The sequence below is a fragment of the Mastacembelus armatus genome, chromosome 10 (genome assembly GCF_900324485.2).
Source record: "Mastacembelus armatus chromosome 10, fMasArm1.2, whole genome shotgun sequence".
NCBI lineage: Eukaryota > Metazoa > Chordata > Actinopteri > Synbranchiformes > Mastacembelidae > Mastacembelus > Mastacembelus armatus.
The window spans coordinates 3,072,784-3,100,190 of record NC_046642.1 but is presented as its reverse complement, the minus strand read 5'-3'; the positions used below and the strand labels follow the sequence as shown (position 1 = coordinate 3,100,190).

General features: G+C 43.5%; 2 protein-coding genes across 3 annotated transcripts in view; one reads left to right on the top strand and one right to left on the bottom strand.

Moving 5' to 3' along the window:
• Positions 1–395: 395 nt before the first annotated feature.
• On the bottom strand, positions 396–16,818 carry slc44a1b (solute carrier family 44 member 1b). 2 transcript variants are annotated; one of them, XM_026331141.1, is made up of 16 exons: positions 16,546–16,818; positions 14,662–14,751; positions 13,724–13,866; positions 11,999–12,135; positions 10,057–10,150; positions 9,810–9,979; positions 9,160–9,249; positions 8,007–8,188; positions 7,475–7,661; positions 7,180–7,348; positions 6,751–6,907; positions 6,404–6,487; positions 6,188–6,325; positions 5,666–5,902; positions 5,414–5,512; positions 396–3,725 (listed from the first exon to the last, which is right to left on the bottom strand). In XM_026331141.1, exons 1-16 carry the CDS (start codon positions 16,600–16,602, stop codon positions 3,702–3,704), a joined length of 2,058 nt encoding a protein of 685 aa, XP_026186926.1. In that variant the 5' UTR covers positions 16,603–16,818; the 3' UTR covers positions 396–3,701. The 2 variants fall into 2 exon arrangements, with proteins under 2 accessions (XP_026186926.1, XP_026186925.1); XM_026331140.1 differs by lacking the exon at positions 16,546–16,818 and adding an exon at positions 15,139–15,479.
• Positions 16,819–18,714: 1,896 nt separating this feature from the next.
• Positions 18,715–27,407, top strand: part of abca1b (ATP-binding cassette, sub-family A (ABC1), member 1B) — a 35,032-nt gene continuing 26,339 nt past the window's right edge. The window contains exons 1-5 of the mRNA XM_026331335.1: positions 18,715–18,774; positions 20,088–20,276; positions 20,621–20,714; positions 23,596–23,737; positions 23,946–24,064. Coding sequence (XP_026187120.1) covers positions 20,211–20,276; positions 20,621–20,714; positions 23,596–23,737; positions 23,946–24,064 — 421 coding nt within the window. The 5' untranslated portion in view covers positions 18,715–18,774; positions 20,088–20,210. The remainder of the gene's footprint in view (positions 18,775–20,087; positions 20,277–20,620; positions 20,715–23,595; positions 23,738–23,945; positions 24,065–27,407) is intronic.

The window sequence follows — 27,407 nt, the reverse complement described above, 5'->3', positions numbered from 1 at the left end:
AGTTTCATCCCAACAGTCTGAAAACAGACTTTTCTTTTGAAGACAAATCAGGTTTGAGTTTTAAATTAAACTTAGCGGCTGCTTGAGCTTCCTCACTTTGTATTTATGTTTTAAAAAGATCAAAAGTTGTTGAAATTCTTCCCAAGTCTAAAGCTAACGTTAGCTTTAAGAGTTTAGCTGAGCGATAAAGTCTAAAGCTAACGTTAGCTTTAACGCTAAGGGTTTAGCTGAGCGATAAAGCCTAAAGCTAATGTTAGCTTAAACTCTTAAAGCTAACGTTAGCTTTAAGAGTTTAAGCTAATGTTAGCTTTAAGAGTTTAAGCTAATGTTAGCTTTAAGAGTTTAGCTGAGGGCTAAAAGACCATTAAATAGTTAGACATTTTGTCTGCCTGACTGCATTTTATTGTTTTTCCTTTAGCATCACTCTCATTTTTATTCTGTTATTGTTTTCTAGATTATTTGAATATTTAATGTTTGTTTTGATCAGCACCTGTCCAGTCACAAGGTGCCACACTCTTTCTTATGATGATAAACTGATTGTATTAGGACAAATCAAGACATGTGAAGATGGACTCATAAGCTGAGACAAACATAAAAATATGAAACAATAACTAAAAGTAATTATAATTTCTGATTGGTCACATGTATGTTGGGATGTAACTCCTCAGTTCCTGCAGCCAGCAGGTTAATCCGCCTAGCGACAGCGGTCACATGATCCAAACTAAATGTGTATGAATGAGCCATAGGAACAGATTTGAGTATTTGCATTAGGCCTTTTCTTTTCAGGATGTCTGAATATGAATACATGTGTCTGTGTTAATATCTGAGCTACAAACAGTTCATCTAAAATACTTTACAGCTACGTTAAACTCAACTCCATCTTTAGTGCAATTAGTTCACATGCTCGGAGCGTCGAGTCCTGTGACCATTTTCTGCATCAACAGCTTTATAACATACATGCTCTTTATATTTCAAGGCTAAATCTCAGTGAGGTCAGGAGTTTCTGCACACAACAACACGAGAGATTCTCTGTGGTTCTGAACAGATGTTAGGCCAGATGCTTGGAGAAGCTCTTCACTTTGTGCGGCTGAAACTCTGACTGCTTTGCCTTTTGAAGTGAAGGTGTTTGGCTGAGGTGGATGATGGGAACAGTCACAGCCTGGAGACCATCACACAATCATCTGCAGCCAGACATCTCAGGAAAGAAAAATACAATTTTGCGACTGTGGACAGAACGGCGTTTATGTCAGCAGGTCGGTGTTTTAACACGACAAAAACAAACACAGCTCCTTAAACCATCATCAGACCATCAGACTGATGCTGAATCCAAACCTCCAGACCCCACGACATGGAGGACTGACCAAACTGTGCCAGGACCAGACTTGGACATGGATTTTATACTACTACAAGGTTCTATTTTCCTACACAAATGGAAAACCATGAGGATGGAAACACTTCCAGGCCCGGAGTAGAGCAAATTGACCCAAATTATTCAGCCTATGACCCCCACTAATCAACTCATATCAACATTGCAACAGTCCTCAACAGTTAATGTTGGACATTATTGACTCATATTACAGGCAATGTCCTGACTGCAGGCATCCTGGACACTGGCAGTCCCCTTGAGGTGAGGTCAACAAGGCAACGTGTTGGGCAACCAGGAGGACCATAGGTCGCCTCAGAAACACCGTTGCCCTCATGGTGAACAGGATTTGCTGATGGTGTTGCCATGACAGAGCAACTCAAAGGTCCACTTACTAGCTTTTCCAAGAGCTTTCACCTGCAACTTGTGGTGGGCACAAACTGATCCCACAGCTGGGACAACCCTTCTCGCTCTGGTTGCCCAATCCGTGGCCTTGCTGGGTGATTGGACAGTGAGAGAAGCTGAACGTTCAACCTCAGATGATCGATCTGGAACATGTTGAGTGAACAAAAGCAGGAAGACTTGTTGTTGTTGTTGATGTGGTCACATGATACAGTTTGTGTTATTGCTGACTGCCTGAACTCAGCTGTCACCTCTGCAGGAAGATCCGCCCAACTTCTTCTTCTCTGGATTTTAATGAAACAACTTTGATCCAGTTTTGTGGAGGCAAAAACAACCTGTCAGTCGTCTCCTTCACAGACCACATTTTGATCCGGCCAATCATGTCGTTCAGCACCTGACTCTGCTGCCCCCGTGTGGACGAGAGGTCAATGACCTTTGAGGTCACACTGCGAGCAACACGTCAGCTCAGTCCTTACCGTTTGTGTACAGTTGTATGTCCTAATGACTGCAGATCTGAAATCTAACTTTTTTAGGGGGGAAAGTTTCACCCTAACCCCTCACTGGGGAACATCAGCATGGGAAACTTACATTTCGTTTTTTAAGAAATGGCTGAATAGAGAAACAGGTTTAAAATAAACATCAAATACTGAATATGTTGATTCACTACCAAAAAGGAATTTTAATGTAGGTGTTCAGTGTGTAGTTACTTTACATAGGAATATGATCATTACTTAGTTATTGTATAATTATGGAATAGGATTAAGAATTTAATCCCACTTAAGAGAATTTATTTACTACTTTCAGAATTTATTTAGGACTGTGTTTCGTATGATAAACTAAATAAGAACATTTATAATTCACTGCTTCAGTGAATCAGTTTGATGGATCTTGTTTTTGTTGTAGTGGCCAATCAGGTCTCTCTTTTGGAATAAAGTACGTCAGGCTCGTCCTGAGATGGAGAGAGAGTACTCAGTTACTGTACTGTACTGCAGTTTTCAGGTACTTTATTTGAGTATCTCTAGTTTGTGCTACTTTATACTTCATTACAGCTCACAGGTACCTTTACTACCATACATTTATCTGGCAAATGTTTGAACATAAAGAACAAATAAAGTGTTGTGCATTATTTCCTACACCAGCTGCAGCATTAAACTAATGAACACATGAACGAATGAAACTAAAATACATGATGTGTATTACTCAATGGGTCATTCTGTACTTTTATACTTTAAATTTAGTTTGATGCTAATGTGTTTGTACTTTTACTTAAGTACACTTTAACAATAAAGTATTTCTACACTGTACTACTTTAATGTTTACTATAAACACTCAGGCTGTGAAGTAACAAGAGCTGACAAAGTTTTAAACCAGATCTGATGGACATTGTATTATAAATCACTAATCAATCAGATGTATTGATCGATGTGCTCGCAGTGTGTCCTGTCAGTCTTTCACGTCTATATTAAACCTGACCAGCTGACCAACAGAAGACAATCAGACGTGGAGCTTTATGGCTGCTGTTCCACCTGCCCACAGACTCCACCCCTCTGATGACATCACAGCGCTCCTGATGCCACATGGAGTCCAGGTGAGGAGTTTGTGTCAGGTCTGCTCAGGTCATCTCAGGAAAGGAAACGTTGATTTAAAAAAAAAAAAAAAAAAAAAGTGGCTTGGATGTAAAGAACTGACGTTAGCACTGAAGTGAGAGCAGACGCTTTAGTTTTATAAAAAAGACATCACTACGAAAAAAATGCATCAGCCGGTTTAAAATCTGCAGCGCTTCGATATAAAGTGCTTCATTACATTGTTACGTTTTTACAGTTTCTTATTAAAATATTGTTTTCCCTGGAGTGAAACCATAGTAAACATGTTACACGTTGGTAAAAATAAACATTTGGAATGTCTCTTTTTTTTAAGTCCCATTGGCTGATTTTGGTCAAGCTGAACTCGTCCCCGGAGCCTGAAACAGGAAACGAGTCCACATGGTTAAAAATCCCACACTTCAGGATAATCAAACAAATGGGATGGAAGCAGACAGGTAGTTATGACGAAGGTGAGAGCAGAGCATCATGGGTAATCAGGTGGCTGCACATCAGTTACAGGGAGCAGAGCTGGACCCTGAGGTCATGAGTCCAGCACCACATCAAACTTTACATATTTACCCAGTAACGTACAATACCCCGGGACTGAGACACACAAAACTATAGATTCTTTGTGGTTTGGGTCTTTGTAGTTGTTTGTGTTGCTTTGTAGTGGGGTTCTCTCTTTGTAGTTGTGAAACCAGGAAGCTGATGGATGAGGATTTTGGATTATGGAGGATCTGGGAGCAAACCCTTTTAACCTCCTCAGAAAATATGGAGGTGTTTTTCATTTTGTCATTTTTACCAGTTTAGTCATTTAAACTTATTTCTAACTTATTTCTGTACATCAGTGGTTTCAAACCTGGGGGTTGAAAGATAAATGTGTTTCATTGATTTTACAGAAACATGCTGTTTATTCACTTGGCTGTTTTTACCACGTTTGCAGAGAAAATACTGAAACCTTTATTTGCTCATTTCTCGGGCTGGAAATTGGAAGTCAAACATGTTGGGTCTAAAAATACTGACCATATGCAAAATGTGGAGGTATTTGATTTCAGGCTGTTCAAATTTTCCAGGACATGACCTCGAGTCTGGAATTGATTTAAAACTTAATTCTGCAGGACCCAGCAGTCAGCATCAAGTCTGGGAACAAGATCCTTATGTCAGACTTCTGATTACAACAGCAGCAGGTAGGGCTGCCACCTTTTCAGTCACGTTTCAGCTGAATTACATGTTAGATCAGCACAGAAACGAGTCGCAATCCATAATCAGCTTCATCCTTCAACATCGACAGGTGAAAAACAAGCAGCACTTCCACACCTGCTTCTCAGGTCCTGATTATCAGCTTGGCTTTGATCATTTTATATAGATTAGTTTACTGATGAGGGCTGATTTTTAAGAGCACCCTCTCATGCTGGGCTGAGATGATGGACTGAAGTGACAGCCCCAACAGGTTTTATCCATGTAAACACCAGAGGAAGAGAAAACCTGGGAAACTTTCTGCTGAGTCCTGCGCCTTAAAGCACAGCGGTGACGTTAAGGCCAAACAAAAACAAACTGCAACACAACTTTTACAAATATAGAAAAGACTTCAATATGAAAATACAAAAATAGAAGACAGGAAGCAGCTCTGACGATAATGATGATGATGATAAGGGGAGTGACTCAGGTTAGCATGCATCAGTGTTCATCCAATCAGCATGCACAGCACTGTATCAGTTAGCATGTGTTTGTTAGCACATATTGGTTAGCACGTGGCGGTGACGACGGTTGATTTGGTGGCGTTGCAAAAGGGGGTGGGGCTTGGCGTGTGCAGCAAACTGACAAACAGGAAGAGGGTGGAGGTGGGCAGGTAGATACAGAGGAAGAGGACGATGTCCTCACTGAGACAGAGGACAAAGTCACTCTGCTCCGTCAGCACCCAGTCCACCAGCACCCCCACCAGCAGGTAGTACACCTGGAACTCCTGTAGCTCCTCCCACTCCCCCCCTGCCCTCTCCAGATCTGCCCTGTCACTCTCCAATGAGTTCTTCTGCCTGGCCACGCCCCCTTCACTGCTGTCACTCACCATGGGCTTCATCTCTGCGCCCTCTGACACGGCCTCCTTCACCCGGCTCCGCCCGCGTTCCACCACCCGCTCGAACCGCCGGCTGCTCTCAACAAACTCCTGCAGGGGTGGGGCCACATATAGAAGGGCGGGGACATAGGAAGAGGGGCAGGACAAATTGCAAAGGACCGATTAGGTCAGAGACATGCATGAAGAAAGCTGGAGTTGGAAAAAAAGTTGACTAGATCAGCCTTAACAACTTGACCTTCTCACCATCAGAGCTTTGTCCATGAAAAACTCCTTCCCAGGAGTTCCGTCATTGTACTTGGTGTCCACGGCGAAGCAGAGGAAGAGGACGTCCACCACGATCTCGAAGATGGACAGGAAGCAGTGAGCCACCAAGAAGGAAAAGAGACACACGATGATGAGAGGCAGCAGCCACTCGGCGTAGTCCCGCTGGTAGTTCAGGAGGAGGACGCCGGCAAACGCCGTCGACGTCACAATCAGGATCTGAAGAAAAGCAGAGGCACAGTGGGCACAAACAGGCTTGAGAGATAAACATTTATCTCCTGACTCCACTTTGTCCATATCAGAGCAGTAACTGAAGCTGATTAACCTCATTGTTCCGAATGAGGGCCTTCAACGTTTGGGCAAACTAGTTTGTGAGAAACACGTGTGTCAGATTAAGCAGCTTAAACTGTTTCAGTGTGTCAGGTAGATATTTAATCAGCATTCAAGTTAATAAAAGGGTCAGAGCAGACAAACAGATGCTTGTCAAAGGTGAATGCTCCTCACCTTCCCCAGGAAGAGCACGAAGTCTCCAACGGCGTTGATTGTGGCAACGCGCAAAGCGTTTTCCACCAGGATCACAAAGGCGTCGCGTGCAGACGTGCAGAAACCGGTGCTATTGATGGCTGTGGCTGCATATGCATTCTGGGAAACAAAAACACAGGTGAGAACAAAATACTTCGGAGAAGACGACTGAATGCAGACCAGCGGGCTGTTGGGTACCTGATTGAGATAGTTGAGGCACTTCTCCAAACACCACAGGCAGCAGATGCAGGTTTTGAGCAGACAGCGAGCGCACGCATTCTCCTGAACATGAAGATCAAACCAGCAGAATCAGAGTCGGACTGAAGGAAGGGTGTACGTCTTTTCTGACTAAACATTTACTTTTATTGGCTTCACAAACTATTAACCAGCTGTTCCACTGAAGCCGTGAGTCGTATTAGACGTGTCTGTTTATTACCTTTATCAGCCTCCTGCTCTCTAACACGCTGACTGTGTCACAGCTGCAGGTGTGAATAAAGTTTTCCACTCAGCAAATTAGCAGCGTGGCTGAAAATAAGGATTTGTACCTTTCCTTTCAGCTGGTTGTGGATGTACATGAGGATGAGTCGGGGGATTTTGACAAGCGTGATGATGAAGGATCCTTTAGCGACAGTGCCCAGGTGATACCGGACCAGCCTCAGGACTGACGACAGGATCGGGGTCACTGGGAGTCGGTTCTTGTCCCTGAAACACAAAGTCCTTGTGAATCTGGTTTGTTAGCATATAAACTGTGTTTGGAATTTTGTGCATTTAGTTTCATGCTTGTGTGTGTGCTCACAGATGTTTACAGGTGTACTTTGTGGTCAGGTGTGTGAGGAAACCCTTGCTGAGAACTGGATCTTCAGACTGATCCCAGAGCAGTGAATATGAATCTAGTTTAGCATGGAAAAAGGATCCACCAGGTGCGACAGTTGTAAAGACTCAGGAACAGGTGTGTACAGGTGTGGAGGACTCACCTGGTGAAGTAGTATGTGACCACGGCTCCAGCTACAGTCATCTGTTGACAGGCCAGGATGAACTCACTGATCCAGACTAGACCCACAGCGTGGTACCAGGTCAGGTACTGGAGAGGACCCGTCAGTCTGAACTCCGTCAGCCCTGTCTCCTCATTCTGGACTGGGTTCCCTGCAGAACCACGCAGGACAGGACCCAGAGACAACACAGAGACACAGCAGAGCATCAGAGACAATTACAAAGATTTAATGAATTGATTTGTTGGATCATTTGTGGTTTCTGAGGGTTCGGACTGACCGGTGGTTCCCAGGAAAAGCAGCACCAGGATCCAGTAGATCCAGAAGAGCAGGAGAGCAAGGAAAGTGATGAAGGGCTGCAGGGTAAGGAGGGGGAGGTGGATAAAGACTTTTCCCGCCACGTGAAACAGAGCGATGGTCAGAGCCACACGTTTCCTCATGAACAGCATCAGCAGCAGCAGGATGATCTGAATTAGACAGAAAGATCCAGAGCTTACAGTCTGCAAGAAACCAGGTTCTGAACTGAAACCGCCACAGAGTAAAGAATCCAGGGATGAAAAAAACATGTCCAAGGGTCATTTTCGTAGTTTCCAGACCTATAAAGAGAATTTTAAAAAGACTGAGGTAAAGATTCAGAGCTGGGGGAGGTTTTCAGGGCTGTGGTCCTGCAGTGACCTGCAGCGTACCAGACCCTCAAATAGTTTTCAGTCCACTTTTTCAAATTTTACCGGGGCGCCTCACCAAAGGTCTTCAGTGAAGAAGGAAAAGTGTCAACTCATCAATATCAACTTTCTAACAGCAGATTTACGTACAGTGAAGACGGTGGCAGCGACGGCATAGACAAGCAGCGCTTGTCCGCTGTCTCTGCTGACCTCCAGCCCCTCCTTCATGTCCTCCTTCACGTCGTCCTTCACGTCCTTCGTTACTTTGGGGGTGGTGTCATTCCCGTAGAGTCTGTGGTCGATGTAGAGCCACCAGAGTACGCTGGTCCCCGCTGAGCAGCCCACAGCAGAAAGGGTTAGAGGCAGAGTTACTGGTTTTGCAACATTACAAGTTTGTTTTTTTCAGAAATATCCAATGTTTGTATGGGATCACTTCCTGCCTAAGAATCCTTGACCTGTTCACCCCTGCTCTTTAAGAAAAAATGTCAGTGATTTTCTAACACTGACCCTTAGATGTTGTCACTGTTTTCTAAAATACAGTGAATCCATTAATCCAGACCTAGGACATTAACCAATAAATAAATAATAAAAAAGACCATAAACTCTACGCTGACGTCCGAGCTCTGCATCAGAAAACTCCTAATGAACATTTAGGACCAATGTTAATAAGAACATTAAATCAAGCTTTTGCAGATTGTCCCTGTCTGCTCTGTGTTTTGCTGGTACTTTCTGGATGTTTCTCATTCCTCATCCAGTTTCCAGGTGTCTCCAGATTTTCCCTCTCCCCTGCACACTTGGCTCTCATTCCTTTGTTGCCCAGTCCTCCTTGCACACCTGTTTCCTGTCCCTGATCAGCTCAGCTTTGTGTCCTTGTTAGACTCCCTACTGTGCTGAGACCTTTGGATTGTTTCGCTGCTGTTGTTTTTTTTCTGTCCCTGCTGGACTGTAAGCCCTGTATTTCTCCCTGATTGTTTAATAAATCTGTTTGGTTCTTGTTTTTCTTTGTTTTCTAACAAATGTGGCAGTTTGTGAGGCCAAAGATTTCAGTGTATTAGCATTACAATAATCGATTTGCATGAAAAAACACTGAGACTGACATTAATTCTGTCATTTCACTTAAAATATATGACATAATGAACAAATATAACAAAATTCTATTGAAAAAATAGAAAATTATTATTGTTCAAATAACTTTTACCAAATAAAATGAATCTAAATTAATTCAGATACAATGAGTTTTATACTAACCACATTTTAATAAAGCTAATTAAAACATATTTTGGTTCACAGGAAGTGACCTCACCGAGGGATCCGAGGACGACCAGCGAGGTGAGGATCCAGACGAGGACAGCGGAGATGTAGCGAATGATCACCATGAGTATCATTGAGAGGACTGGAAGAAACCAGAGGTCAGAGGTCAGTCACAAAAATATCACATCACAGGAGAAGATCAGTTCACTATAGCACCTGTTCACAGGTGAACTTATTACTGCATAGCCTAGCCAATCATCAATTTCTGTTCCAGCTGCATGTATTATTTACTTATCCTGTACTGCAGTAAAAGTCCAAAAGTACCATCATCCAATTGTACTTGAAGTATCCAAAGTAAAAGTAGTCATTGTGCAGAATGGCCCATTTCACATGAATGTATCTGATATTATTGGATTCTAATTATTGATGGATTATTGTGTTGATCACTTTGTTGGAGACGTGTTCACAACAAACCTCATATTTACACAAATAATGTTATTATAAAATTAATGATTCATCTTACTAAAATCTAGAGGACATGAAATATTAAAAAACAAGATATACACCACGATCTATTAGAAATTTAGAATCTAATCAAAGGGTTCAGAACACCTGGGGCTTGAAGCACACTGGTTCAACTGGTTAAACTGGTTAAATTGTCTAGGGTACATATGGATAATGGCCCATGTTTCTCTTTCTCACCCAGAGCGAGCACGCACAGTCCGATGATGATCTCTTTGCTGGCGGCGACGCCAGCGATCAGTCGGTGCAGGACGCTGTTGTCACCAACGAACGTCACCACAGCCTCTGCAAACTTGGCATAGCAGGAAATGTCCACTGGCGTGCAGCGGTTAAACACCGGCAGCGGTTTACTGCAGGATGGAGAGGGGTCAGAGTTCAGAGGCGAAGAAGAAAGTGACTCAGGTGTCCCAGGTAAAACTGAACATACCTGGATGGAACAGGAAGTTTGGGACATTTGGAGAACCTCTCGGGTAGATTGGGATATTTATGAGCCGCTAACTCATAGGAACACAGCTCAGAACCTGGAACAGAAAAAACATCTTGTGGTGTGTGTTTCCTGATCATCACCCATTACGTCTTTTATTTATGCCCAGTGTTAAAGTTCATGTGTTTTACTTGCACTAAGTCAGAGAAGAGCTACGGTTCTTTAAAACACTAAACACCTAAAGTCATAAAGTGAGTGAAAACTGGTCCTCGTGCTCAGCGTCATAACTGAGACCCCTTCACAATAAACCTCCACTTAGAGGGAACAGACGCTGCAGAGCTTCATTCAGAATCCTGCAGTTTTTAGGCTTCCATCAGTATCACAGTAATCCAGTGACAGCAGTCTGTACATCCATGTGTTCACTGCAAACAGCAGCTGATCAGTCAGTTCTGCTGCTGGTGATGAGACACTTGGAATGGAAATAAACACAAAATAAAAAAAGATCTGAAAAGAGAACAACAGAACCTGCTGACTCCCCTCATGGTGTAATTTTTTCCTGGTTCCCGAACAGGCCTTCATGTTTGTGTTAGTATAGTATCTGTCAGATCACTAGAAACATTTCTGACTTCTTCCATTTTAGACTCTGAGCTGTGCAGTAGAATTAAATACTCAGATCCACTTTAAGATCTGAGTCTTGGCTCTGGATGGGGATTAAATAAATCTACTGGTGATGGTTAAGGCCCAGGGCTAGGGGATGCATTGTGTCAGAGTGTCCTCACAGCTAGAGAAAGACCAGCGTTTGTGTTTCAGTCAGTTATAAAGGAAGCAGTGAGGTCAGCAGCTGGCGGACGCACTCGTCACGTCACGGTGATGAGTGCATGTCTGCAGACTCCCCTGGGTACAGTACCGTCCTCACAGAAACAAAGCCAGCATTAACGCTGCTGTATCACTGGTGCCACTTTGCTCCGTTGGTTTCTGACTCTGGTCACTGTTTGTTGGACACTAACATGGTGAAAACGTAACACCACATTTGGTCAGGTGACCTCACAGCTCCCATGGCAGCCATGTTGTTTATGAAAAGAGCCAGTGTCACAGATTCACACAGAAGCTGCTTTATCTGTGACACTCCAGCAGCACGATATGATCTGCACTTACAGTGTTTCTGATATTTTGTCCACCCTCACTTATTTAGTCTTTAGACCTGTTGACACCTGGCACTGGATTACTGTGAGACTGAGGAGAACCTAAAAACAGCAGGATTATGAATGAAGTTCTACAGCCTCTGGTTTCTACATGGATTTATGGAGCTTTATTGTGGAGGAGCATCAGAGATAATGAGATCATCAGGATCCTTTTCCACCAAGGCAGTTCCAGAGCTGGTTTAGAGCTAGTGCCCAATCTTGAATCAGATCCTTGAACAGCCAAAGACCTGGTTCTGGCCCAGGAAAACTGGCTCTAACTTGGCACCAAGTCTCTGCTGGTCTAGAAGTAACCGCTTACATGAGGAGCTAGGACCAGGATTATGGCAACCAACAAGAGGCAGCAAAGCAGATATGATGGGTTTAAATGAATATTTATTTTTAAACAAACATTGTTAAATGGGTTTGTTTTCTGGAAGAGCCATGAAAATATAGAGACTGACAGACTGAAAATATAACGTGAGGTGAAACTGAGTACGCCGCTGTGACACTGTTTCATTGTGGTCAGGTTATTTTTTCATTAACTGGTTTGCTGAAGCAGTTTATTATAACACTGTCTTTTGTTTTCCAGCAGTCCCAGTCAAAGAGCCAGCAGAGCTAGCAGAGCTTTGACTAGGACGTGATTACGTGATGTCATTACGTGACGTCATTCAGTGGCTCGAACAGCATTAGAGAAAAAGGGACCCGATTTCACGGAGGTCAGCTTCAGGTGTGTTCTGAGTCATGTGACAGAATTATGCTCTCACCATTGAGCATGGCGAACCTCTTCAGGTCCTGATGGGTCTTCAGCTCCTCAGTGGGACACAGAGACACACACAGAGCCATGGACTTGATTTTCCTCTGAATGATGTCGATGTTGCAGGGATCCAGGAAGAAGACAAACCTGCAGGGGACAGAAAGCACAGAGAGTCAATAAGGTTCGGTCACACAGGGAAACACCTGGACAGAGTGGTCTGTGGAGCCAGCCAGTTGTTTTTAATCAGCCCTGCAAAGTGAGTGCATGCAGGAATTTTAGAAATACGTGTCTCAGACATACCAGGGGTACTACTGGGTACTTGTACTGTAACCTTGAGAAGGTAAAGGTGAATACATGTGCCGTAGCTAAACCTCTACTACCAGTCCTCAAGGTCCACTGTCCTGCTTATAGTTGGACAGCTGGAAAGCAAGCAGGACAGTGGACCTCGAGGACTGGAACTGCAGACCCCTGCTCTACTGTTTGTCTGTTTGGATCCACAAGGTTAACTGGTCTCCTCTTTGCTTTGTGAGAGCGACATGGATAAGCTCTGCCCTCGGACACGACAGCATCAGTCAGGGCACAGGACAGTGACGTGCAGGTAAGACGCCTTTCTTTTTGTGTTATCTGCCAAAGAATGGGTCGGGTAAACAATGGATCTAGTTTCACTTGGTAACAAAACGCAACACACGTAGCAGATAACATGACACTTATTCAACCACAGGAGACAGGAGCCTTGACCTGGAGTTGCAACCTCTTATCTAAAGTGATCATAGATTTCTGAGCTGCAACAGTCCAGATCTGCAGTGAACCCAGTGAGCGTTCTGGGTCTCACGGAATGAAGACGTGGGAGAGAAACGTGTGACTGAAGCAACAAAGAGCGTCCACACTGTTTCTGTCCTACAGCGTCAGGAATCTGTGTCCAGTCCCCCTCAGCATGTTCCCTCAGTCCACACAGGTTAACTCTGCGCTCTGCCAGGCACTTCACCTGCATCAGGGAAGAAACCTGGCCAAGCTTCAGCTGAGCTCATGTGTTTAACCTCATGGAATTAAATATACAGAAACCGATGTATTGATTAGAACAGTAGAGCTGTTCGTTCTGAACCACACCAACACACAATAAAACAACACAGTCTTAAATTCTGTTTTTAATGAGATGGATGAAACACTATGTCAGTGAGTGTTTTAGCTGCTCAGACCGAACACTTCAGGTACTGTCTAGATAAACTCATCAATAATCAAACATATCTGTTGTCTGCCATGAGCTAAAGCAGGTCTGACTATCAGCTCCTTGGTTTCTATCCAACTGCTCCTGTTCCTGCAGGAAAAATAGGCGTGTGTGCGTGTTCATTGTATATGTGTCTTCATTGTGTGTGTGTGTGTGTGTGTGTGTGTTCATTGTGTGTGTGCATGTTCACTGCATATGTGTGTGTGTGTGTGTGGCAGCAGGTTTGCTGATGAGTCAGTCAGCTTCATCAGTACTGCAAACTCCCACAGGACCTTGAAAGCAGCATGTGCCAAGTGCCAGGCTGAGCAAGTCAAACTGTACTACAATAATACTGCAAATACTATAGCAGTATAGTCCAATAACACAGATATTGGAGTACATGTTAACATAGGACCACTACAGCATTACTACTACACAGTAAAAGTACCACTGTACTACACTAAATGTACCACAGTACTACACAGTACAGTGGACAGACTGCATGGGAACCTGGTACAGACCCACACTTACTTCCTGTCGGTGTGGTCGAGGCCGCTGAGCCTGACGCCTTCAATCTGCTCGTTGCGTTGCCCACAGGTGTTGCCGTAGCTGTCATATCCAAAGATGAGTCGACCGGCACCGCCGGTGACAACAGTGAAGCCGCAGATGGCGCCCTGCAGGACAGAAACCACAAACAAGATGATCAGAAACAACACTGGTGTTTTCATTTTCTTTTAAAAACTCTGAGCTGCAACTGACAACTATCTTCATTATTGAGTAATATGCTGATTATTGAAGTACAACCGGTAATACCCATGTACTTTTATTTCAGTAGCCTAAAGGATCTGAGTACTTCCTCTGGTTCTGCTGTGATCACAGAACAGTTTCAGTGTAATAATACGTAACTCATAGTATTACAGGTGTATTATAGTAGCATTATCGCAGTATTTTTTAGGTATTATGTTAGCATTATGTTAATATTAATGTAGTATTATTGCACTATTACGGTGTGAGCTTATCCCAATGATAATGTAGGATTTATAGTAGTATTATGGTTGTATTATTTGAGTATTATTATACTATTATGGTACTATAATTTCAGTGTTAGAGCAACATAAAGGCAGCATTGAGCTATTGTTATTGCAGTATGATGGGAGTATTATTGCCATAGTATTATTGTAGTATCACAGTGTGAGGCCAGCTCAGTGATGATGGTAGTATTCTGGCAGCATTACTGTAGTGTTATTATAGTATAATGATAGTATTACTGTAGTATTACTACAGTATCATCCCAGTAATGATGGCAGTATTCTAACAGTATTCTTAGTATTATTGCAAACATTATAGGATTATTATGGTAATGTTACAGTAGTATTACTGCAGTATTGTGGTGTGAGATCAGGTCAGTGATGATGGCAGTATTACTGTAGTATTCTCGCAGTACTGTGATGGCGGCTGTACGTCGTTACCATGCCGACGCAGAAGACGGTGAAGAGCAGGAACCAGGGCAGGTCTGTGCAGCTCCGGTCCTCCAGCGGTCTCCATTCTCTCTTTGTCCTCTGAAACACACACACAACACGGTCACACTGCGACCAGAGCCGGGCCAGCAGGACCGGGCCGAGCCGGTCTACAACGCCTCCCCACAGACACTCCGCCTGCCCCGGTGTGATGGTTCGGCTCGGCCCAGTTTCAGCACTAATCTCACAACTAGTTAGAGGATGAGCTCCGGGCCGGTTGTTTACAGGCAGCGAAGACACGACGGTGCCGTTACCGGGCCCCTGTCCCGGGAGCAGCTAATTGGATTACAGCTCCTGGCTCTAATCCCAGCTCGGCCCTCTCCGCTCCCGAGACCGGTTTCCCTTTCACGGTGAAAAAAAACACGCACCGATGCTCCGCTGAAGGGCACCGGGGGTGGACGACACCGGGCCGATGCAGGCCGTGCTTACCTCCGTGCTACCACAGCATCCCATTGCAGTCAGGGGGGACGTGCCCGGAGCCTCACTGAGCCTCACGGAGCTTCACGGAGCTTCAGCAGCGGGGTCTGCAGCCCGACAGGCGGGGGGAGGACACGCACAGCCCCGCGCGCTCTGCCCGCATGCACTCACTGCGCAGCGGCGCGATCCCGGAGGCCGAGCCCGGAGCGGAGACGGTCCCGACGGTCAGACTGAGCGCTCGGGCCCGCTGAGCATGCTACTGTCGGTGCCTCCTCTGGTTACCGTACCGAGCGGGGATTAACGGCCGAGGATTTGTCCACCACACTTCCTGGTGGGCCGTCAGGTGCAGCGGCCATCCATCACATTACGCATGCGCAATTACTGTCGGTACCGGAGTAGCGGCTGGAGAACCAACCGGAGTAGGTGCAGTACCAGCTGTGACCGCTGAGTGGAGACTAACGGCGGGGTGGCGCTGTTTCCTCTCCTCGAAAGCTTTATTTTGAAAAAAAGCACCTAACCTTTTTTATTCTGGTCTTATTTCTTCTTTCTTGTTATAATTTCTGTTTTTTCAATGAAACACCTGACAAAATGTGACGTGTTTATACGCATACGGTCTACTTCATTCACTAAACTTTACACATTGTGTTAAAAACTTCTGCACAATAACTTTCTGCACTTTCTGATCACACAACCTCAGGGCCCCTACACTGGGCTGTCTGTTGATTTTGCAGTTGTCCTATTTTGACAGATAATGCTTCTAATTTTTATAGTTAATAGTTTTACTGCTTTTTCTTTTATAGATAAACATAGATCCTCTGCTGCTACTCCAATACACAGATTTTTTTCCTGTAATTTCTGTTTCCTGCTTTTATTTAAAATGTATTTGGATAACCAATTATTAACCAAACTAGGTTTATTCATATTTAAACCATGTAATTTCTATTTTTACTTTTCAAACCCAGAGTCAGACAGATATGAGCCTCTCTAACGCTGTTTGGACGGTGCAGTCTGTTGTTTTCGCTTATTTCATCTATTTCATGATGTTATTTATTGGTTCTCTGCTCAGCATCTTGGTGCCGGTGATGCTGAGCACAGTGTGTGACTGTAAGTCTGTCGGATTAATGAAGCATTGAAGAAGTCAGTCTGACCTTTGACCCTAATGGGGCCGAGCGGTGGTGACTGTCACACACTCTGGCCTGTTTAATGTAAAACAATAAGTCACTATCTAGAAACTCAACATTTGTCTGCAAAGTAAGTGCAGCTGTCAGTAAATGTTGTGCTGTAAAAGTACACAAAGTCATTCTCAAATACTGCAGTATGAGTGTAATGAGGCAGGAAATGAAAATACTGAAGTAGTGAGTACGGTCCAAAGACTAAACAGCAAAATCACTAAAACCAGTATCAACTAACAGCTTTTACCTTTTTCCTGAGCCGGACCTGCTGCTGAGAGCTCGAGGAGAGACGCTTAGGGTCCATGTTCTGAATCCAGGAGATTCCGGGAGTGTCCTGAAGAATCCAGCAAGGTCCTGGATAATTCTAGTGGGTCCTGGAAAGTCCTGAAGAATCCTGGAAGGTCCTGGAGAGTTCTTGAGGGTGTTAAGGAATCCAGGAAGGATGGGAGAGTTCTCGTGAGTCCTGGTGGGTACCAGAGGTTCTTGGAAATTCCCGAAAGGTCCTGGGGTCTCCTGGATGGTTCTGGTGTTCCTGTCAGACTGAGGGCAGCAGTGATGTGGGTCTGACCAGGCTGCAGAGAAAACAGAGAGCTTTTGTCTTATTGTTTACTGTTGTACCAGGCCCAGAGTGTGCGTGAGTACGTGTGTGTCTGTGTGTGTGTGTATGTGTGTGTGTGTGTGTGTGTGTGTGTGTGCATGTTATGTTTTTATGTTATGATCTACTTTAAGGAAGAAAACATTTATATTCAAACTCGATAGAAGACTGATGTTTTTGTCTCCTCAGTCCAATAAAACTCAATAAAACATATTTTAATACAAAATAGAAATAAAAGAAAGAATAATAAAAAAAAAATCACTAAAGTATAAATTTTCTTCAGATGCAGATGTTTTTGTTTTGTGCGTAAGAAACTATCCGTAAAGTACACCTTCCTCTGCATTAGTAGTATAAAGTAACTTTAAAAAAAAACTGAGAAAATAGTAATAATGATAAGAGTAATAGCAACAGGACAGAACAGTTTTGTGCATTGAGTACTTTTACTACTTACTACTTTTACTTTGCATACTTCTGATCATATGTGTGTACTTTCTCTTACTGTACATTTACCTTTGAATGCAGAGCTCAGTTATTTACTGAGAGCAGGATCTAATGTAGTTTTATTTTCGTCCACAGGAGGACACTCTAACACATGCTGCTGTATCCACTATTGATTACTGATCACATCTCGTATATGTATATGTGTGTGTGTATATATATATATATATATATATATGTGTGTGTGTGTAAATGTTGTAGTATTGACCTGCAGTGTTTATTTCACTGAATGTTCCCGCTTCGGCTGAATCACTGTGGAAAGTCTGTTATTGTGACACATTAGATGTTTAGGCTTTTATTATAAAAGTTGGCACGTCTGCTCAGTGACCGACAATAACCCCGCAGGTGGTACTTCCGCTCAGTGCGACCGGAAGTACGACCAGAGATTACCTTACAAAATAAAAGCCAGGTTAGCTGGTTTACAGTTTTGTTCAAAAAAGAGAAACCTCTGGTCAGACCTGTATTTGTAGTGTAGGGGCCTTGGACATGATCTGATGAATTTAATCTCTAACAGTGAAATACATGCAGTGCTCACCCTGTTATGACTGAGATGCAGTGAGATACTAGCTCCTTCCCACTGTTAATGAGATACTATCCTCTTTATTTACTAAATCTTGTTCCCACCACTTTTAGTTTTATACCTGATTTTTGTTCTCATTTTTGCTCCATTATTTCATTTTTTATTTGATATGATTTTGATATTTCAGCATAATAAGTCTCCACCTGTCTTTACAGATGTTGTGGCAGCTGGTTCTGCTCATTTTTGAATTAATCATGTTTTTGTTTTTTGTTTTTTGGCCTAATTTGTAGCTGAATCACTGAAACGTCACACATCAGCAGAATTTTTGTTAGGGGGTTTGTATTTATCCACACTGAGAGTAAAATAAATCCATCCATCCATTTTCTATACCCGCTTTGTCCTGAACCAGGATCACGGGGATCTGCTGGAGCCTATCCCAGCTCTCTCTCGGGTGGAAGGCAGGGGTACACCCTGGACAGGTCACCAGTCCATCGCAGTAAAGTAAATCAAGAAGTCAAATAAATAACACAAACACAGGGAATGTTTAATCAAATAGAGGAGATAAAATGTGCAGAACAAACTAAATGGAGCCTTGTTGGTTCTGAAAGTTTCGGTTGAATAACCTTTAAATTTAAGATTTGACCTTCTGTAAGTTATTATGGAGAATAAAAAAAAAACATTTGATAATGCCACATTGATAAATTATTCGCGATTAGTTCTGTTTTATTTTGAAGTGACGCGGCGGAAGCAGCGTGATTGATTGATTATTGAGTATTGACTGCGGTGAGTTCAGTTTTGTCCGCGGCCGCCGCTCGGGAGCAGCAGATGTAGCTGAACGAAGGCGGAGGAAACACTGAAAAACGGTATTTAAAGCTTCGCTCCTTTTTCTCTTTTCTCTCTTACTCTGTTGAATCCGGAGCAGCTGGAAACCCGGAGCCGGATTCGGGTTGAGTTTGGGCAGAGGAGGTAACATCCAGAGTTTTTCTTGTCGGGATCAAAGTTGTTAAAACTTGTGATTAACTAGAAAGACAGGAAGGAAAAAACACCTGAAAGATCTGGATTTTCTGTTCAGACTTTGTTCAGAAATCAATTCGGATTAAAAGTCAGAAACACGAAACTGTTTTTCCACAGAGCTGCGGCTTAAAATATCAGGTAGACTTTGTCCTGTTCGACCAATGAGACCAGATTGTCTTTTTAAAACCAAAGTCTGAAACAGAAAAGACAAAAAAAAAGTGGGTTGACTGAGCCGGACCGAGCTTTATTGGGTTCATTCAAAGTGTGAACAGCAGCTCTGGATCTTATTTAGAGTTTGTTCAAACCAACCAAGGTTTGATCAAGGTTTAAAATTTGGACATGAGCTAAAATTTCAAATGATATAAATAAAAATGTTAAAAAATAAAATATAAACTAAAGTTATATAATATTGAATAATGTTAAATAATATTAAGTATCTGGCTCTTATGATTAAAGAAGAATTGAATATTAAAGTTATGAAAACATGAATCATGTTGAGTTCAGCCCAGAGCTGCCATGATTGATCAATTCATCGATTATCTGATCGTCAGAAAATTAATCAGCAACTGTTTAATTAGTCAGTGATTGGTTCAGTCATGGTGTCAGCTGCAGTGTGAGGGCTCGTTTACAGTTTGATCAAAAAGCTCAATTATCCATCATCATCATCATCATCACTAACACCCCCCCGACTGTACTGATCTGTATTGATCAGGGACAGACTGATGTAGGGAAGAAAACAGCTCAAACAAAGTCGATTTAAGATAAAACAGCTCAGTCAGTCCAGCACAGAAACGATTTCTTACCGTGATAAAGAACCAGATAGAAAAGTGAAATGTTTTTATTTACAGACGAAGCAGCGTTTGATTTGATGGACGGTAAAGTCCGGATGAGTCTGTGTCAGTGGAATTATCCCTGAACATTTTCATTCTTAGAAAAGTGACTGGATAAGATGAAGTTTTGTTTCATTATGAGGACTTTTATTTATCAGAAGCAGCCTTTAGTTTCTCTAACATGTGGAAACACATTCGTGGTTAAAACAACTTGTTCTGGAAATTCTGATGCAGCTTTACCCAGTGCCCACTTTATTAGGGACACCTGTTCACTGGGATCCAGCCGTTTGTCTGGATTTAATCATCTGTGGTTTGACTGTGTGAAACTGTAGGTTCAGTTTGAACTCGAGGGAAGACCTTTGACCCTTCGTGCTGCGTGCTGGCTGAACCTCGACCCCTTAGTCTGCTGAGCCCAGAGCGAACAGCGGCTGGAAGTCATCGGCCCCGGCCCAGACATGTCAGTCTCTACGCAGCTGAGCCTGCTGCTGTGGAAGAACTTCACCTACAGACGCCGACAGACGGTCAGTCAGACACCAGCTGGGTGATCGATATGAGCTCTGATCGATGCATCGTCATATATCACTAGTTTCCAACTCTTTATATTCAAACAGCAAAACGGTCACACATGGTTATTGATTTGTGCATTGATGAACATATTGATAAGTTCAGCCTATTCCTGTGATCAGTCGCTTGATCAATAAATCTCCATTAATTAGGAATTAGATATCGTAATTATTAAGACATGAAGCCACTGTCTGTGTGTGTGTACGTGTCTCTTTGTGCGTGTGTGTGTGTGTGTGTGTGTGTGTGTGTGTGTGTGTGTGTGTGTGTGTGTGTGTCACTGTGTGTGTGTGACCGTCCACAGGTCCAGCTCCTGGTCGAGATCGTCTGGCCACTCTTCATCTTCTTCATCCTCATCGCCGTGCGGCTCAGCTACCCTCCATATGAGCAACATGAGTGTGAGTTTAAAAAACTTTATTTAAACCTTCTGTTGACACAGGTTCAGGGGCTGGTTCTCACTTCCTCTCTCACCTTCATCCTGGGATACGATAAGGATCAATAAATCGATCAATAGGTGATCAGTAGTCATTGGGCTGCTGCTGTGCACAGACCTTTGGGGAACAGATGATGTCACAGCCTCAGGTGCTGCAGCCAGTGCATGCTGGGAGCGTTTATCAGCAGCGCTCAGACCCTTGCTCCTTTAAGGTCGTCTTGTATCAGGTGTCAGTTTGACACAGAGGGCCCCAATGACTCCTGATAATCGAAGGTTATTGATTATCCCTAATGGAGGAAGTGCAGAGCTGGCTTGTTCCAGGATTTCAAATTAAAGGCCTGTGCGCTGAATGAAGCTGGTTTAAAGTCACAGCAGTTTATGGCTGTTTATCTCGGGGCTGTAATGTCATTATCACCTGTGGTGAAGGTCAGATCCATAAAAACATGTTTCAGAGTTAAACCTGAGTTCAGCTTCTCAGCGTCAGCACAAACCTGCCGGAGAAAATCAGCTGAAGATTAATCAGAGGAGATTAATTCGATCAGATTAATGAGTGAACGCAGCCTTTTTTTATTTGAAGTGATGATCTGCTGCTTTTGTTCCTCAGTAACAAACTCTGAGTGTAAAGAACATTTTATGGACAGCTGATCGATTAGTGGAAGAAACAAGCAGCGGGTGAATTGATCATGTAAATAATTGCTCTAACGCGTCATGTTAGCGTCTCTGGGTCATCACGCAGCGTTCAAATCTGAGGCAGCAGGTGCTGACATGTTGGTGACACCTGTCAACTGAGGTCAAACATCAGACAGAAACCTGCTCGGTCCTCACGCTGCTGGCGTCACTCCAGCTAAATCTCCCAGCAGCCTCGGCTTCTGAGCTGACACCTGAACAGGAGGCGGCCCCTCATTGATCAGTGGGACCTGTTCAGGCCGACAGGTGGAGGGCTGAGGTCAGCCATATTTAAAAAGTGGCCTGTGAGCCCTGATTGGCCTGAGGAACACGAGCATGAACCTCGTTGGTGACATCAGGCTCCAGGCTTTATGCTAAGCCAAACACAGAAAAGATCAATGGGTCTTGCTCTAAAGAAGCCAGTTTCCAAACATGTTGACTGATCCATTTCAAAGAGATTATTACCAATAAGCTTCAAACAATGAATGAAATGACACCAGACCAGACTGACCCAAAACATTTCTGTCAAAATGCTAAAACAACAAAAGACTTTGGTCAAAAATCTGTTAAAGAAAATGATAAAACCTCCTGTGCTCCAGTGTTAATGTGTTCAACACAGTACTGTACTGTACTGTACATTTTGAATACAGGGCTTTTACTTGGAACAGGGGATTTTTACTCTGTAATACTACAACTGTTACTGCAGTAAAGGATCCGTGTAGTTTTGGCAGCAGGACTGAAAAAAGGCGCCTGAGGGCACGTTATTCACTGACTCAGTGCAAATCCTGGGAAACACTTCAGCTCCTCATTCATTGCGTTTGTCTGCAAAAATGTGGAGACTGGAGCGAAGGTGGACTGAGCTCAGGAATAAGGGATGAGTATTGAAGTCAGTAAACATCAGGAAGCTGGGTGTCGTCCTGTTTCCATCTGAAAGCAGAAGCTTGGGGGAACTTGCGGCTCTTGGTTCTGCTGCGGTCGCTGTGTGACGAATATTTCTGCTCTGATTCATGCAGCATGTGAGCGTCCCCAACGTGTTGAAACTTGTCACTCTACAACAGCCGCTCAGGATTCAGAAGAAAGTTCAGGCTCAGTGATGAGCTGCAGATTTTAATCTGATACTTCAACAGCAGATTTACGCAGCAACAGTGTGGCACACATCCAGCTGTTTTGACATCTGGCACAGAGTCAGTCACTGACAACAGCTGCACTTTGACGTCTCCTGCCCACAGTTTCATTGTCATTCAAGGGGTGAACAGGAACAAGTGGTGGAGAACTGATAGATGGGTTTGATGTGGTGACTGACTGACAGCGCCATCTTGAATGAAGTATTCATAGATGAACTAAGTGAATCACTGTATCATTGACTTCATTGATGAATTGATTGAACTACTGGTTTGCTCTCTGCTAATCCACTTATAGATTGACTGACAGTTCCAGGTTCACTGTGTTGTCCTGAACCGGGGCACCTGTGCAGGTGTGGGACCGGTCTTTATCTTATCTGCGTTGATTAGAAAGAGGCCAGCTGGCAGTCCTAAAGGTTCCTGATAGCTTCTTCAACATAAAGCTGATGGGGGCTGGAGGGGGCTGGGGTAAAGGTCGCAACGCTGCCTCAGTCCTGCAGCAGAGGCTGCTGATGCTCCACAGCTGGAGATAATAAACCAATCACAGGTTATCTACCTGTCCAGGTGAACGTATGGACAGTTTGTTCCAACGCAGCAGGAAGATAAAGAAGAAACATCCTGTTTCAGATTTAATCTGTTTCTGATTCATCTGAGCTGCTAAAACACACGTGTTGCCCTGGATCACGTTTGTTTGTCAGAAACACAGTAAAACTCCTCTGTTAGAAGTAGAAGTCTTGTCAGGTGACCTAAACTCTGCGCCAGACTCTGCTCTGCCAGCTGTTTAGTCTAAAGAGAAACTACTGTGCTGCAATAAAACACTGGAATAATATTCCAGTACTTCCATGTCCCAGTGTCAGAGTTACAGATGTGTCCTTTGACTTTGACTGGAGACCCCAGTATTGGCTGTGCTCAGCCAGTCCTCTATCAGTTACTTCTACATGTCCAGGAGCCTGAGCTGCAGAGGAGCAGTCAGAGCCTGATGGGAGTTGTAGTTTAGGAACAATCAGGTGGACGATGTTTGTGTTGTTATTTGTTACTTAGCTCCATCCTGGTTTTTAGGTCATTTTCCCAACAAGGCGATGCCTTCGGCTGGAACGCTGCCCTGGATTCAGGGAATCCTCTGCAATGCCAATAACCCCTGCTTCAGAAACCCGACGCCAGGCGAGTCTCCGGGCGTTGTCGGAAACTTCAATGACTCCATGTAAGTTGCCAAACGCTCAAGTTGCTGCCATTTTACTGTTTATCCCCCTGAAATAACTGTTTAGACAACTTTTCCAAATAAACCTGTATTTTTCTGTCACAGAATCATTTAAGACGTTACCTCGGCCACTTTATTCCACCCTGTTCTCCACCACCCAGAGTTTCTGTGCTGTTTAACAGAAACTCTTGCTGCTTCTGTGTCTTCGCAGAATTTCTCGTCTGTTTTCAGACGCCAAGAAGATTCTTCTGTACAGTCAGAACGACAAAAACCTGGATGGCTTCAAGGAGCTGGCCCAGGCCCTGCAGGGGCTGCAGAACAGCGGGTCAGGTAGGAAACAGCCAGCTAGGGTTTGGGTCTGTGTGTTGGTTTTGATTCTTGGTGCTGGTTTTGGGTCTATATGTTAGTTTTGGGTCTGTGTGCTTGGTTTTGGTTCTCTGTGCTGGTTTTGGGTCTGTGTGCTGGTTTTGGGTCTCTGTGCTGGTCTAACTGAGACAGACTGATAATGAAGGTTTCATATCCGATCCTGATCCAGGATCGGATATGAAACCTGATACTGACGGTTTCACATGAACATCATCATTAGTGGGACCTTGTACGACACAGACAGGTTCCATCTTGGCAGTTTTTGAAGCTGAACAGTTTTCATTGTCCCCCCTCTGGTTGGGCTTTTCAGGCTCATTAAACCAAAAGAATTTTGCTCCTTTGTGTGTTAATTTGCAGTTTAATCTCACTGTGGGGGGCGTTCCTTCTCTCTACCTGCTGAGACCTGCCTCCCTCACATGGAGCTGCTTATTCCCTCAGATCACCTCTGATCTCACAAACCGAAGCCTTTTCCTTCGTGAGAAGGAGCAGTATGGTGCGAGCGGGGGCGGGGGGACGAGTCGCGGCAGGTTTACCTGTTCTCAGGTAATTTCATCTCTCTGGTCAGAGTGCAGAGCAGCCCCCAGGCTGTAGGAGAGAGTGACTCACAGCAAATGTCAGGTCTGATCAGTTCAGACCAGAATCTGGGACCTCAGCCTCAGCAAGAGTGACCAGGGATCACTGAGCACAGATCCAGAGACAGGGGCACGTTTGTAATGCTGCTGGGAAAATCTGTGGTGTGTTGTTACACCGTTCAGTATTGCAGTGACAGTATGACTATAAATATTTGTGTATTTCACCTACTGAGGCAGGTCATGTGACCAGGTCAGTTGGTCCTGTAGTCTGTTCAACAGGACTGATGGATGAGGATTTTTCTTGTTCATCGTGTTTGAGATGTGTTGACTATGCAGGTTCATATACAGTTTATCAGTCAGCAACACATGGAATATGCCTCCACCCCCACCAGGACCCCTGGACTGAGTCTCTGTGCTGGTATTTGGTCTCTGTGCTCGTTATTTGGTCCCTGTGCTGGTTATTTGGTCTCTGTGTTCGTTATTTGGTCCCTGTGCTAGTTTTTGAGTCTCTTAGATGTTGTTTAAATGTTCACTGAGGTTCTGACATTAACAAGCCAAATATCAAAACCCCCTCTCTCTGGACGGGGGGGGGGCAATTAGACCGCAGGGGTGCCTGAGTGTCCCATTTGGCCCCGCCCCCACAGGTGAAGGTCAGCGTGTCACCTCTCTGTTTGAATCGTCCTGTCACGTAGAGTTTTCTGCACAGTGACACGCTGAGTGTCGTTGAGTTCAGACACTGCAGCTGTACAAACACAAGGACCGCCCCCTGCCCCCCATGAGGTCTGAGACCAGATCTGAACCTGGACCAGTTCACTCCAGGTTCTTTAAGGAGAAGGCATCAGGTCTCACAGCTGACTTTTCTTTTCACTATTGATTTATCAGCAGACATTAAAATGTTGACATGATGTGACAAAGAATCAGAACAGTTGCAGATTAATCGATCAGTACATTGATCAGTACAGCTCTGTGGTCAGTTTCTCTTTGTCCCTGTCAGTCGGGTCGCTGCAGGTTTTTTACACAAACAGGATTTATTTGTTCCCGTTCAGTATTTTTAGTTGTTCCACTGTTGTTTTATTTTTATTATTGATCAGAAATCAAACCTGTCAGGAGCCTGTGTTTCCTGTGTTGGTGTTGATGATTTAACTGTGGACAGACCTCCTGCCTTCATACATGCATCAGGAGGCTTCCCTGTACCAACATGGCGGCTCAGGGGGAGCTGCAGGTTTCAATCTGTGACGGGGGGTCAGGGGAGACAGGGAGCTGACATCATTGGACGATGCCCTGTGGGTTTCAGGCTGCATCACACGATGTTTGCTGATGTGATGAAGGTGAGACCTCGGTTTGATATCTGCTGTGATGAAGTTATTAAGAATTAATATTTGAACACTGAGGCTGAAGAAACACACAGATGGTTTTACTGTGATTTAGTGAAGAAGCTGTTTGGTGTTTAACTGATTCCTGAGAGATCTTTGATGCATGTCTGAGTCCATTTCCTGTGAGAGCAGCAGCTCTGATTTAATCCCTGATCTACTGAAATTAAACACTTTATTGCAGTAACAGTGTGTAACAAAGTGTTACTGCAGTGAAAGTCCAAAAGTACCATCATCCAAATGTACTAAAAGTATTCAAAGTAAAACTATTCATTGTGCAGAATGGCCTATTTCACATGAATGGATCTGATATTATTGGATTCTAATTATTGATGATTATTGTGTTGATCACTTTAATGTTGGAGCTGGTAAAGGTGGAGCTGACGTGAACTATCTTATATACTTCTAAATTGAAGTACTTTATATACCGCTGGGTAGCTGACGTTAACTACCTTATATACTTCTAATTTGAAGTATTTTATATACTGCTGGGTAGCTGACGTTAACTACCTTATATACTTCTAATTTGAAGTACTTTATATACTGCTGGGTAGCTGATGTTAACTACCTTATATACTTCTAATTTGAAGTACTTTATATACCGCTGGGTAGCTGACGTTAACTACCTATATACTTCTAATTTAAGTACTTTATATGCTGGGTAGCTGACCTTAACTACCTTATATACTTCTAATTTGAAGTACTTTCCATACTGCTGGGTAGCTGACGTTAACTACCTTATATACTTCTAATTTGAAGTACTTTATATACTGCTGGGTAGCTGACGTTAACTACCTTATATACTTCTAATTTGAAGTACTTTATATACCGCTGGGTAGCTGACGTTAACTACCTTATATACTTCTAATTTGAAGTACTCTATACACTGCTGGGTAGTTGACGTTCACTACCTTATATACTTCTAATTTCAAGTACTCTATATACCGCTGGGTAGCTGACGTTAACTACCTTATATACTTCTAATTTCAAGTACTTTATATACCGCTGGGTAGCTGACGTTAACTACCTTATATACTTCTAATTTGAAGTACTTTATATACCGCTGGGTAGCTGACGTTAACTACCTTATATACTTCTAATTTGAAGTACTTTATATACCGCTGGGTAGCTGACGTTAACTACCTTATATACTTCTAATTTCAAGTACTTTATATACCGCTGGGTAGCTGACGTTAACTACCTTATATACTTCTAATTTGAAGTACTTTCCATACTGCTGGGTAGCTGACCTTAACTACCTTATATACTTCTAATTTGAAGTACTTTCCATACTGCTGGGTAGCTGACCTTAACTACCTTATATACTTCTAATTTGAAGTACTTTCCATACTGCTGGGTAGCTGA

What these genes read in the sequence shown, in the direction of transcription:
- slc44a1b (XM_026331141.1), bottom strand. Translation starts at nt 16,602, where the DNA reads ATGGACCCTAAGCGTCTCTCCTCGAGCTCTCAGCAGCAGGTCCGGCTC. An exon ending in GTCACATACTACTTCACCAG is followed by an intron (nt 6,908 to 7,179) that starts GTGAGTCCTCCA and finishes TTTGTGTTTCAG; the next exon opens with GGACAAGAACCGACTCCCAG. An exon ending in TCATGGACAAAGCTCTGATG is followed by an intron (nt 5,513 to 5,665) that starts GTGAGAAGGTCA and finishes CCACCCCTGCAG; the next exon opens with GAGTTTGTTGAGAGCAGCCG.